The following is a 15,030-nucleotide window of genomic DNA, read 5'->3' as shown; positions in this document are numbered from 1 at the left end:
AAGAGAATAGTGAGTCGAAATAATTTATATTGAATACATTTGGGAATTTTGTTGTTCATACTCATATTTCTATCGGCATCGAAGAACAACTACTAATTTAATAAAATCAAGTAAGAGAGCTATATTTGGCTGTGCCGAATCTCATATACCCTTCACCAAATTATACTTTCAAATACAAATTTCAAATATTTTTAGGTAAACAAAATTAAAATTATTTTTTTTCCAAAATTGTTTTGAAAATTTAATTTTTTTTAAATTTTCTTATGGATACATAACATCGTTTAAATTGGATCTGTATCGGATTTCAGTAGTAGTATATTTTATGATATAAATAATATTTGGATTGAACCGAAACATTAACAGTATTCCATTTTTGTCACGACAAGTTTAAATGTTTTTAATTGTTCATTATGAACAGCATTTCGTCCCTAGTGAGCATTTGAGGTTTAAATAAACATATGAGCTTTTTTATTTGTACTCAAGGCGAATTTATAGAAGATGACCTCAGAAGAAAAGCTGATTATTTTTGCTTCACTTGTGTGGATAATTGAACTGTCAATTCACTTGGGTTTGTTGTGGCGAAAAATACAACAAACCCAAAAGCGAAAACAACAACAGACAACTTTAACCGTTCAATTATCTTTTAACGAAAACAAAGTACCTGTTGTTTTTGTACAAGTTGTATTTATTGTAGTTCTGTCGCCACCTTCTATATAAATTCTATAAAAATGTATTTATATTTTTAAAGAATCTTTAGTATAAATAAAAGTGGTTGAAAGAACGTATGTTTATTCTTTGTACCTATTTGAACTTGTTTCCAATAAGAAAAATTAATTTTTATACTATTTTGGTAAATATATTTGTGTGTATATTGTGATCTGTAACATTTATTTAAAAATGTTCTCAATTATACAGTGGTGGTCAAAATACACTGATGGACGAAAGTCACCGCCATTTCCCTTCAGAATGTTTAAAGGACTACCACGTTATAAATATAATTGAAACACAAAATTTTATTTTTTCAACAAAAACAATAATTCAATTTAATTATACTTCAGTTAAAACAAGTCTTTTTAACTTAACATAATTTACAAATACGTACCGTGGCGATCATCCTAAAGAGGAAATGGCGGTGAATTTTGTACATCAGTGTATATGTAACTAGCAACAGAATTTTACAAATGATGTTTAAACTAGTTTTAAAGGTAAAACAAAAATATTCATGTGCTTGTAATATTTTTTTATTAATGCTTTATAAATGAGAATATGAAATTTAATTCAGAATTTTTTGCATTGAAAAGAAAAAAATTGAAAAAAAACTACATATCGAGGGTTCATATTCAAATAGTGATATACGACATTTTCTCGAAAATGAGTTTTTTATAGCAACTAGTGTTCCTACGCGGAAAAATTTACCGGGAATTCCCGGAAATATTTTTTTTTATTAATTTTCGGGAAATGTTTGTCGGGAATTTTCGGGAATACCTTGATAAGTTTTCTTCTAAAAGTTACAACATTCAGATTCGTTTCGATGGTCAAATTTATTGCTAATTGAATTATTCTATTATATCCATAGATTTTTTCGGTTCCAGCAGCAGATAGTCAGTTGGCAAAGAAGTATTACGGTTGAAAAACCCTATTTTTTCACTCCATTTAAGCCACAGCAGAAAAATTCGGTTATTAAGAATGAATCAAACTTAAAGTTTATGCTCTTAAAGGAATTATTAAGATGACTAACATTATTAAGATGACTAACATTAGAATATTATTCATATTTAGAGAAAATAATAATTTTTTCTCTACTTGCAAGTTTTTTGAGTTAATGAACGCTTTTCCAGTAACAATTGTTACTAACTAGTAACAACTTTTAGTTATTGAACAATGCTAATAGCTCTGTTCAATAACTAAAAGTTGTTACTAAGTTAACTAACCTATTTGTCTAGCAATTATTGTGTATTAAAAAATTATAATTTACAAGAAACTTCTAAAAACCCATTTAAGTATCTAAAGGTAGAGAAAAAACATTTAAAATTTTTATAATTCTAAAAACTACTTAATATGTAGTGTAGATGCTAAAAAAGGTACAACAATAATATGAATTATCCACCTCTGCTAGTTGAAAAAACTGTCAATCGGGGCACCCAGCGGCTTAAACTAATTCGGGTACGCTGAATTCAGTGATGCTATTTTTAGGTTAGCTCGTATTTGCGAAACATATATTCGCGTAACTCAAAAACGGGTTTTTTTATTGAACAAACTGAAAAAACCGAAATTCCGCAACAAAATTACCTTTAAGCAAATCTTGACACGTTTTTAATCTTCGCAGTTATTTTACAAATATAAATTTTTTAGAAAATTTTCGAAATTTTTGGTTTTTAAAACGGCATTAAAAATTGGAAAATGCGTATACGCTCTTAATTTTTAAATTCAAATGCATATAACTTTGGAGTCAGTCACGATTTGTAAACAATTATTTTTTTGTTTGACATATACATTTGTAGTTAGTCCAATAAAAGAAAAAAGGAGCAAATCGGGAAATATTTGGACCCGCTGTTATCAAAAAATTGGAGTATGGTGGGTAAAAATGTTGATAATTTAGTTTTCAAATGCGAAGAGAGATAGTTGATATCCACGACGAGGTTTTTTGTAGTGCTCGATGAGGAGATACTATATGTGTAAGCTTTTTGAAATCGGAACACAAACAAAGAAATAGGATCGTTTTAAAAATTGATCATACCCGAGTCCTACTTTGGGGACCCCTGGCCGCACCTCTGGTGGACTCATGCGGTCTAAATTCAAACCTTAAACTCGACAACACTTCTTCTTTGCGCGTGTAAAATTTCTTTCAAATCGGACTAAGGGTTTATATTTATTTCCTCTTTTTTTCTCTACCACTGTGCACTGCACGATGTAGCTACTTACTACGAGTTATGTATTTTGATAAAATATTAGGGGATATTTGTATAATTTTTTGTAAATAAAATGAAAAGTTGTGGACAGATTTTTATTTAGAGCTTGTTTTATTTGGAACTTCGTTTTCTAAATGTGTAAAAAAAATTAAGAGCGTATATGCATTTTTCAATTTTTAATGCCGTTTTAAAAACCAAAAACTTCTAAATTTTTCTAAAAAATTATTTTTTTTTGCCAAAAAAAATTATATTTCTAAAACGACTGCGAATATTATAAACATGTTAAGATTAGCTTGAAGGTAATTTCGTTGGGGAATTTCGGTTTTTTCAGTTTATTCAATAAACTAAACCATTTTTGAGTTGTGGTGCAACCTGTCATCTGTCATTTAAATTTAAAAAAAAATATTTCCAATGGTTTTTTCATAAAATTTGTATTGTGCTATCTAACACACAATTTATTTTGTTAGTAAAAAAGTGCTATTTGCATATGAAATATTCGTGTATATTGTTACGTTTTAACCTTTTCAAAACGTTGGTTTATTTCCTTTAAATAAACCGGATACTTTTGATTGCAAATAAAAGCCGTTTAGTAGTTTAAAAATTGTAACAACTCTTTATTTATTTAAAATGTACAACAACATAATTAAATCGTCACTCAATGTTTTATTTTATACACGTTTATAAATTCTCAGAAATACAGACACTTTATAATGTACACGAATTCACTTGAAAAATAGAGCACACTTTAAGGCACTCAGTTGATGTTTATTCGGATAGCGTCTCTGATAAACTGACTCACGACTGCAACATCTGCCACTATTTATAACACTGCCATCTGCATTCTAGATTGCTCTTTAACTGTCTAGAGGTTTCTAATACATACGCCATCTGTGGTGTGCTTTCTACAATGTTCTTTAACTGAATATTCGAATTCGAATATACGGTCGCAGCAAACAGCTTTGCCAACTTACGATCAATGGTCAACTGAAAGCTTTTATTCAATGTTAATAAGTTTGGGCACTGCTATTTGAAAGCATTATGCAACTTTAAATCAGCCGTTAAAATCGTTATATTTGAATTCAAGTACAATTTCGTAACAATAAAGTAAAATATTAAAAGTGTTTTTTATAAAATATAATATATATTACACCGTACGACACTCAATATTAGACACGAACCGGATGATATACGTCTAAACTAGAAATTAACTGCGTTTTCAGTTTTGCATTTCGTGATGCTGTTTCCTTTTAAAAGGACTTCAAATTTTCAGAGTAGTAAATTTTTGAAAACATGTTTTAAAATACTTCTGATCATCCTATTATGTCAAATTTGATGTCACATGATCAAGAAGGGTTGTAAAATATTTTGCATTATTTTGATTTTATCCTGTGAGGATCAAAAGATGTCCTTTCAAATGTTTATCCTTGAATATTCTTTTAGATCTCCAATAATTTTTTTTCAAAAAAATAGTGAGTTAAATATCCAAATATTGAATACCAAATATTCATCCTTCTATCTTCACTACTTAAGTGTTAAATAATATTTTAAATTTGCATTATTTGATTTTTTATATTTTATTTTAACATTTCATTCGAAAAAATATAACAAAAACCCATGATACAACAACATAAGGTACACTCAGTAGAAAATAAATTCTCAATTATACAATTCTTGTAACGTCAAACAAAAGGAAATATAAAAAAATATGAAAAAAAACAAAATCAAAGTTTGACGTTATAGGGCAAAATATTGAAAACTCTTCCTAGTGATTGTACCTTCTACAATTATTGTATCATGACAAAAACCGTTAATAAACAAGTAAAATGGTAAAGTCGGGCAAGCCCGATCAACCAACAAAATGAATTCCCTACAGCCTACATTTGAAACGTTTTGGAGAAAGTAAGCAAATTTTTTTAAAGACCCACGTAGCACAGCTTCCTACAAAAAGAAATTCTGTGGAAAATTCTAGAAAGCTAATTAGCTTTATGTATAAACTATCTTACAACTACGAAGTTCTTCACGTATGAAAAACTATGACCTATTCAACTAACTTGGGGGTTACACGATCAAGTTTTGCCTTTCACTCACACTTTTTTACAAATACACTCACACTTTTAACAAAGTACCTATTGTTTTTGTATATGTTGTAGTTATGTCGTCACCTTCTATAAATTCGCGTTGAGCTCAGCTCACTGAAATGAACTAGGTCGCTCTTAGAGCTCATTAGCTCAGTATGTTGTACAAACAATCTTACAAAAATAAATCTGAAGATTTCGGGAACGGAATACTATTAATAGATAATATTTTTTAATCGGACGGCAGAGTAACAGTTTGGAGAAGGCCAAACACTGAATTGGAAAAGAACAATGTAGTAAACACTGTCAAACATGATGGAGGAGGTGTCATGTTGTGGGTTGTATGGCTGCATCTGGTGTAGGAAACGACGGTTCAATGGACAAAACAGTGTACCTTAATATTTTAAAAGAAAACCTACTACAATGCGCTCTAAAGTTAAAGCTTGGGAACATTTCTACTTTCAAAAGTACAATGACCCCAAACACACAGCCCATGAGGTCCGAATATGGATAGTGCATCATGTTACCCACATTCTCCCGACTCCTCCGCAATCACCTGACATGAATCCCATAGAACATCTGTGGGATAAATTGGGCGGGCGTCCATATTATTAGTAAGACTCAACTTAAAGAAGTCCTGTCACAAGAATGGCAAAATATTGGAGCTGACGTCACCAAAAATTGGTCAATTCAATGCCAAGACGATTAAAAGAAGTCATAAAAAAGACAGGCTACTCCACAAAATATTAAACAATTAAATAAACTATTTTCTTATTAAAAATAAGAAACTGTGTGAATATTTTTGTCCCCTTAAAATCGAACTTCGAAACATTAGTTAATTTTTTTTTCTGAAATGTGCCAACTTATGTTTAGTTTTTCCATATATTTCAATAACTTATATGTAAATAAATATTTTTTGAAACCCTTACGACAGTTGTGGCCTTCGTTTAAAAAATATGGAAGATTAAAGATAAATCTGTATGCTGTGTGAATATTTAAGTCCGGCACTGAGTTGATTCGCTTTTTTTCTATATGAATGAAATCACTGTGCTAATTATATTGCTTGCAGCGCACAGTGGGGGATCTGAAGAAAAAGTGGAAATAAATCTGTAACTTCTAAACGAATAGCACGATTTTAATAAAATTTCCCATGGCTATAGAGGAGGTGTTGATAAGTCCCGGTCCACACTGTGAAACATTTGCTGCAAAACATTTGAGTTTGTAGATGAAAGGGGAAAGAGGAATGAAAAAGGGAACTTTGTTTCATGTACATGAAGTTTTTGTTGAGTATGTCATCCACATTTATTCGTTCGTATTCGTACTGTACAGAAATGTCAAAAACTGAAAAGCAAAAACTTCACTGTGTGGACACGAATGCAGTTTCAAAAGAGAATTTAAAAATGTTTTGCAGCAAATGTTTCACAGTGTGGACCGGGACTAAGTTTAAGTTTTATATACCTCGGGTATATCAAAAATTAAAAATGAAATTTTTGTTTGCGATCCGATTTGAAAGATTTTTATATAGTATATGGAATCTACTAGACGAGATCTACAAAAATGTCAACAAAACAGCATGTAAAATTTTCTTCTCCTTAACCCGACATTACCTCTGGCATCTACAAATACAAGAGACTTGCGCAACTAAATTGCCTAGTGTGAAACGGGTCTTACTTGTTTTCAATTTTTTTCTCTTCAATGCAAAAAATTCTGAATTAAATTTCATATTCTCATTAAAAAAAATAAAAAAATATTAATTACAAGCACATGAATATTTATACCCTACACCACCATAGTGGGGAGGGTATAATGCGTTTGTGCAGATGTTTGTAACGCCCAAAAATATTAGCCTAACACCCACCTTAAAGTATACCGATCGACTTAGAATCACTTTCTGAGTCGATTAAGCGATGTCCGTCCGTCCGTCCGTCCGTCCGTCTGGTTGGCTGGCTGTCCATGTAAACCTTGTGCGCAGAGTACAGGTCGCAATTTTGAAGATATTTCGATCAAATTTGGTACATATTATTTCTTCGGGCCAAGGACCAAGCCTATTGAAACTGGCTGAAATCGGTCCATTATTTCACCTAGCCCCCATACAAATGTCCTCCCGAAATTTGACTTTATCGGTCATAAATGTTTAATTTATACATGTATCTCCACAAATTCCACTCCAAATAAGTTTTATATACACAAAATTCATGTCACCAAATTTTGTTACGATCGGTCCATAATTAGTCATAGCTCCCATATAGACTCGCTTCCGAAAATCACTTTAACGTGCATAAATCGCTTAAAAATGTTGGTAAACACACAAAATTCAACATAGTTAACTCTAATATAGACATAAATCACATGACCTAATTTCATGGTGATCGGTCCATAATTGGTCATAGCCCCCATATAACCCCACTTCCGAAAATCACTCAAAAATATAAATTATTGAAATTTTAAAAGAAAAATTTTTTTGCTCTTTTACTTAGTGTAGGGTATTATATGGTCGGGCTTGACCGACCATACTTTCTTACTTGTTTTTTTTTACCTTTAAAACTACAGTAGTTTAAACAACGTTTGTAAAATTCTGTTGCTAGTTGCATATGTTTTGACCACCGCGTATATTGTCATCTAAAATGCAAAACACCGTAACTGTCAAAGTTTATGGTTTATGGGAGAAGCAAAAAAGGGTATGAAATGAAAACTACTTGAGATATTGAAACAAAATTTTCAAATCTGAATTACATGTACATTAGAAATATAAATGTTTGTCAATAAATAGCTCTTCTGCTTTTTTACTAGGCCAAGTACTCTACATTTTAAATACTGCTAATGTAATTCAGATTTGAAAATTTTGTTTCAATATCATTGTCTAAAATTTAGACTCTAAATCAATTGTCTAAATCGGTCCGGCCGTTCTCAACTGATGCAATTACCAACGAACGACAATTGATTTTTATTTATATAGATAGATAGATAAATTAATATAGTGTAGATAATTGAATAGTGAGGGCTTTACTTATTTATTTATTCTAATAAGCTTAGAATATGTAGATATTTAAATATAAAAACAAGCTTTGACAATTATTAGAACCAAAAAGCGAAAAAAAAGTTATCAGCTGTTTGACTGATTTCACCTTGTTTTAATTCGCCTTGCATTTGACAATGCAAATATTCATACGCATCAACAACGAAAAAGAATGAAAAAAGGAAACGAAAAATTTCTGTCTGTATTTTAATTTCGCGGTTGTAAGTTCAAAAGAGAATGAGAAAAATGTCTGTCTTTCAATTTCCGCATTGTAAAAGGGGACATAGTATCAAAAAAGTAAGATCGTAATAATTTTGCCGTCCCTGTCGTCAAGGTTCAAATACTATTTTCTACTAAGTAGCAGCAAAATTGTTAAATTATGTAGGTAATTTTAACAATTTTTGCAAAATTTAATTATAATGCCGGAACGACACCGGTATTGATTTTCAATTGATATCGTTATGATAACGGTATTTGAATACCGGTATTTTACCGAAATAATTATTTCGGTATCGGTATCAATACCGGTACTCAATTTTAAACGGTATTTAATCGGTATCGGTATTTATAACGGTATCGGTTGCCAACCTTGATTTATTTGTACATATCTATAAATAAATACCGATACGTATGAAAATAAAAAGTTTTTGAATTGTTTTAAACAAATTTTGAATACCGACCGTAAATCAAAAAAATTATTCGTATTTTTTGAAAATCTAATACGAATTTTGTTTAGACGATGAAATTCTACTCAAGTACTTGAGTTTTTGACAAATATTAATACTCAGTATTGTCATCTATAAATACCTTTTTTATGTTTTTTTATTATTTACTAACAACTACTTATTTAACGACTTCATTAAATCTTATATATAAATAGGCCACAAGTTTTTTTGTGGTACACTTTTAATTATGTTATTGTCCACCAATATTGATGAAACATATATGGTTTAAAAAAGTTATTTTCTTGCATATCTACACAATATAAAAATTGTTTCAAAATTCTTTCCATAAAATTGGTAAAAAGCGTTTAAAAAGTGGTCGACTTTTCGACCACCAGGCGATTTGTTACAAATATTCAATAGTAACAAATTTATTAAAAAACAAGTAAGAGTGCTATATTCGGCTGTGCCGAATCTTATATACCCTTCACCAAATTATACTTCAAAATTTTAAATATTTTTAGGTAAACAAAATTTAATTTTTTTCCAGTTGTTTTTTTTAATTTTTTGGAAAAAAAAATTTCGATTGTTTTTTTAAATTTAAAATTTTTTTTTTTAAATTTAAAAAATTTTTTTTTTTTTTTAAATTTTAAAAATTTTTTTTTTGTTTTTTAAAATTTTTTTAAAAAAAAATTCGGGTTAAAATTTTTTTTCCCGATTTTGACCCATTGTAGGTCCAACTTAATATGGTCTTATATACGTCGTTGCAAATGTCTTTGAAATATCTATCATTAGATATCCATATTGTCTATATTAATGTCTCAGTAATCCAGATATAGGTAAAAAGTAGGTCAAAAATCGAGGTTGTCTTGGTTTTTTCCTCATATCTCAGCCATTTGTGGACCGATTTTGGTGATTTTAAATAGCAAAATTCTCGAAAGCATGCCTGACAGAATTATTGAAGATTTGGATCCCGAAGATATCTGGGGTCTTCAGAAAATTGATTTCAACAGACAGACGGACATGGCTTAATCGACTCCGCTATCTATAAGGATCCAGAATATGCATATATACTTTATAGGGTCGGAAATGAAAAATGTAGAAATTACAAACGGAATGACAAACTTATATATACCCTTCTCACGAAGGTGAAGGGTATAAAAATTAGGTAAAACAAGTAAGAGTGCTATATTCGGCTATGCCGAATCTTATATACCCTTCACCTTTGTTGTGGATGAATTATTATTTTTTATAATTGCCCACTTTCAGCGTACAGCATCCTAAATTTATCAAGAACACAAAAAACAACAACAACGCCAAACGAAACAAAACACCAAAAGAAAAACAAAATATGCAAGCCAATGAAACCAACACACATCCAAACATACGTTTAATTGTATAAAAAACAACAACGCCAAAAGAAACAAAACACCAAAAAAAACAAAATACGCAAAGCATGCACATCCAAAAACATACGTTTTGTTGCTTTTTTGTCAAAGCATGCAATACATTAAGGGTCCTCATGTAAACGCTTAAAAGCCTCGCAAACTGTGCAATCTGTGCATTTTTACACTCTCGCAAATGAAATGTCAAAAAATGTATGGAAATTCGTTTGCACAACTCCGATAAGTTTGCGCGACAATTTAGACTCGCAAACTTGAATTTATTGTGCATTTGATGAATCAGCTGCTTTTGTTTACTTTTATTTATAAGAAATAAAAATCAAATAAAATATAAAAATTTTGTGCATGTGAAAATTGTGTAACTTTGGAACAGAATGATTGTATTAAATTACATTGTGTATGAAAACATTAACCAACAGCTAGAACATAAACAAAGTCCTCCAAACTATGTATACCACCGTTTGTTCCAAAGATTTAACTTTCATTCAACATTTTAAAACTAAAATTTATACAATTTGAAAAAAAATTATTAAAGCTTTTGTTGAATTTATGTATTTTTGTTTGACAAATATAAATTTTCTGTATAAACTTGCTCAAAATTGAAAAGGTGGGTTCATGAAACATGTCGCGCAAATTTGCCCATTTGCACAAATGGGAAACTTAAGCGTTTAAATGAGTACCCTTATTGTGTTTTTTGATGAAATTTTCAGAGGTTGTCTCGGATTTTTGCTCATATCTCCGTTATTTATGGACGGATTTTGCTGATTTTAAATAGCAAAATTCTCGAAAGTATGTCTGACAGAATTGTTGAAGATTTGGATCCCGGAGATATCTGGGGCCTTCAGAAAATTGATTTCAACAGACAGACGGACAGACAGACAGACGGGCATGGCTTAATCGACTCCGCTATCTATAAGGATCCAGAATATATATACTTTATAGGGTCGGAAATGAAAAATGTAGAAATTACAAACGGAATGACAAACTTATATATACCCTTCTCACGAAGGTGAAGGGTATAAAAACGATTAATTAATTACTCAAAGCGTATACGTTATTTTGTTTAAGAAAATCTTGTACTTGATGATACTTTATTTTGAATTTTGGTTATAACTTGGTCATTTTTGATAGTAAAAGTTTAATGGGTGTAGTGGATCGAATTTTTTGATGACACGTTGTTTTGCATTTAAGATGACGATATGTATTATATTCCTGCCAAAGATTTCTAAAACAAATTTTGTATGGAAATTTCTATTTACATATGTATGTATAAAATAAAAATGTCATTATGAATAAGAGTCTAACCCCTATTTTCTCAATCTCTGGTTATTTTTTATCGTGGCGATAAACTGACAGTTCTCATACAAACAAAATATTAATTGGAGGTTTATCGTTACGAAAAACGATAACCAGATATTGAGAAAATGGGGGTAAATATTTTAATAAATAAATTAATAAATATTGAGAGTAATCAATGCTTCCTTGTTATCTATCTATAGCTCGGTATTCTCTGCCGAAATAATAGCTATTTATAAAGCAATTGAGTGTTGTAAGAAATTAGGCAAATATGCTATTTGTACCGATTCACTATCAGCAATACATTCTATTACTAATATTCACAATAATAACTACTATGCAGTAAATATCAGGAACACACTTATACAACAATTCCCTAAGTTTGTTATAATTTGGATACCTATTCATTCATTAATAAAGGGAAACGAACTCGCAGATTATACTGCCAAACATGCTATTGAATCACCGTTAGGTTAGGTTAGGTTCCATGGGTAGCCACTCTTCAAGCAGCTCACTTGGGTCCATTAAGAAAACTGATCCCATTGTGATACCCAAGGGGTAAACGTCTGTGTATTAATTATACGTCCATCGTTTCCAGGCTAAACCAAGCAGATTCTCTGTTGAAAGAGTAGATTCGTCTAAGACTCAATCCTGATAGCTCATCTAAGCATGATAGGAATGGTAATCCGAGGATGCGTTCCCTCAGGTTTATCAGAGCCGGGCATTGGCAGAATAGGTGGGACACGGTCTCCTCCTCTTCTTCATTGTGACAGCTCCTACAGTAGTCATTGTACCGTAGGCCCAATCTCCTAGCATGTGTCCCAATTATACAGTGTCCTGTAATGAATGAAACAATTAGCCTTATTTGCTCACGACGAAATTCTATAAGTAGATTCGTCCTGTTGGCATCATATACGGGCCAAGTAGACCTCTTTATAACACAGGAAGACTCATTGGTCCACCTGTTTTGTGCAGATTCATATAGTATCCGCTGAACAGCCATCTTACAATTAGCAAGGGAAATACCAGAAAAGGGATCGATCTCTTCATCATCCATCATCGCCCCAATTTTGGCCAGTTCGTCTGCTATACAATTACCCTGATTTCCATCGTGACCAGGGACCCATATAAGCGTTATCCTAGAATGTCTCGCTATCTCATTAAGGGATACCCGGCATTCCTCGGTTAACCTAGATGTCGTGAAGACACCCGCTATTCCGTTAACGGCAGCCTTGCTGTCAGTAAATATACATATATCACCAGATATACCTCAGCCAGTTGGATGCACATTTAATGGCCGTAACTTCCGCTTGAAGAGCCGTACAGAAGTTAGGTAGCCTGAAGTAGGATTTAATCCCATATTTATCAATGAAGAAACCACCACCGACCCTGCAGCCCCTTTTTGAGCCATCAGTGTATATCCTTATGTCATTGTCAGGGGGAAAGAGTCCGCGCTGCCATAAATCCCTATTCGGAATCAAAATATGGAACTGCCTATCGAAAAAAGGTTTTGCGATGCAGTAATCGACATTACTATGTAAGTGCCCATAATAATTCAGTATCTTAGAGTGCCCATAGTATTTTCCAGACCACGAACATCCAGCCTTCAGTATCACAGCAGGGTTGAGAGCCATTTGTATCACCATCAAATCAACTGGTAACCAGTTTAGGATAGTAAAGAGTGCCTTAGAGGGGGTAGTCCTTATAGCGCCTGTAATCAGTATCGCGATAGTCCTAAGAACTCGAATCACCGTTAATAGGAACAAATAATATAAACTTTTCGGATATTAGGAATTATGCCAAGGAACAGACAGCTGAGCTTAACTTAAATATTTGGAATTTAACAAATAGTTGGTACAAGGCAATTAATTATAATAAAAATAATGTTTTTACTTGGTCACTGGGCAACCATGACATAAGTCGCAAAGATTTTATAAAATTTATAAGACTTCGTTTGGGACATACCCAAATTACACATAATTACATAATAAACAAAACCAATCCCCCTGTATGCGACTGTAATTTTGATAGTCATCTCAGCATTCCACATCTTCTTTCGGATTGCTCCAAATATGAACACCACAGATTTAGAATTTTTTCACATAATAACCCTCTCACGACTAACTTATATGATAATATTTAATATATCTATATCTAATACCAATATATAATCCCATAAATTTTGAATAATTAAACTTATATAATCTAGTTATATATATTCTGTGATATGTTAAATACGCCTATAAACATTATAGCTTAAGGCCTTGCTGTTATAGCTACATATCGTTGGCTTAATATAAAAAAGGCGTAACTAATTTTTTTTTCAAAAATACCAATGAAAAAAGGGTTATATTAAATGACTTCATTCAAATAAAAAAAAAATTAATTTTAAATGAGAAATAAAATGCGATGTCTCTTCTTATTAAATATTGCATTAAAACTTTTTTTGTGTCTAAAATTTTATGGATTTTATTAAGTTTTTTCCTCCTCCTGTAAAATAACTACAAATCGAGTTACGCCTTTTTTATATTAAGCCATCGATATACACATGTATATATACATTTAGTACATACATTAATGTATTAGCTAAAATATTAATAAATAAATAAAATTTTAATAAAATTGCATACAAATTCTATTTTTCATTTAGCATTCACGTCTACTTTTTTCTATATAAAAATGTCGGAATTTGAAGAAGACGAAGTGGAACTGAAGTATATTCCATATGCAAGCGACATATCAAAAAAATCCTTGGAAGACTTTCCTAATGTCAAGCATTTTTTGGAAATTTCTGTTAAACAAGCAGATATTGTGGCTAAACAGGTTGGAAGATCATTTCAATATCACCAAGATATAGTGAAAAATCGTTATTTTTCACCTTATGCACTCTTTATAGAATATTTCATAATGAAATGTTTGTCCAATCAATATAACGTTGAACTAACTGACAAATTCACAGATAAGATTTTAGAGAATCCTGATGATTACATTATTGGAACAAACACTAGATTACGTGATGCTATAACGGAACATTATGTTATTTTTAAGGATTTGAACACCCAGGCCATGGATATCATTAAGAGTATTAAAGTTGTATCACTTTCACATGTAATATATTTTAGTGAACCGATACCCAATCAAGAGTACAGTGTAAATGAGGATAATTTACGCGAAATTATAAGATATTTGGAAAGTCTTCCATATAATTCGGTCGTCTTTAATCCCTGCCTGGACTGTAAATACTTCAATGGTCATGCCGATATAGTATTTGATAACGATGTAATATACGAAATGAAGTCATCCAAATATAAACCGGTACCTTTAAACAAATTTTACCAAACGATTATCTACGGATTCAGTATGTATATGAAAACTGGCGTTAAAGTTAAGAAATTCAAAATCTACAATCCGTTATTGGGTGTTGAGTCTTCACTTGAATCGGACAATATTGATTATAAACTATTCGAAAAAGTTCTAAAGCACGATGTTACAGTATACAGTCGTTTGCAAGAAGTTTTAAAGGATAAAATGGTATTGGATTTGTCGTTATTTGCTGGAGAAGAAATCGAAAATTGAAGTCATCAAAATATTGTAATATAATACTTCTTTCTATAATAAAATAAATTTTTTTGCATTTTCACAGGAGAGGAGATAAATAGTCAATGTTTA

The 15,030-nt window shown here is 31.1% G+C and overlaps 1 protein-coding gene across 1 annotated transcript; it reads left to right on the top strand.

Annotated features, from left to right (window-relative positions):
• The first annotated feature begins 767 nt into the window (after window positions 1–767).
• On the top strand, window positions 768–14,949 carry LOC135951884 (uncharacterized). The gene is made up of 2 exons (XM_065501629.1): window positions 768–850; window positions 14,012–14,949. The coding sequence occupies exon 2, from the start codon at window positions 14,041–14,043 to the stop codon at window positions 14,935–14,937; it is 897 nt and encodes a 298-aa protein (XP_065357701.1). The 5' UTR covers window positions 768–850; window positions 14,012–14,040; the 3' UTR covers window positions 14,938–14,949.
• The last annotated feature ends 81 nt before the right edge of the window (window positions 14,950–15,030 follow it).

This window comes from Calliphora vicina, chromosome 2, assembly GCF_958450345.1.
Source record: "Calliphora vicina chromosome 2, idCalVici1.1, whole genome shotgun sequence".
NCBI classification, from domain to species: domain Eukaryota; kingdom Metazoa; phylum Arthropoda; class Insecta; order Diptera; family Calliphoridae; genus Calliphora; species Calliphora vicina.
Note: the sequence above shows the minus strand (reverse complement) of the source record. Positions and strands in the feature narration are given on the sequence as shown.

Bases quoted from the DNA above. Each gene is read 5' to 3' on its own strand.
- LOC135951884 (XM_065501629.1), top strand. From the start codon at position 14,041: ATGTCGGAATTTGAAGAAGACGAAGTGGAACTGAAGTATATTCCATAT.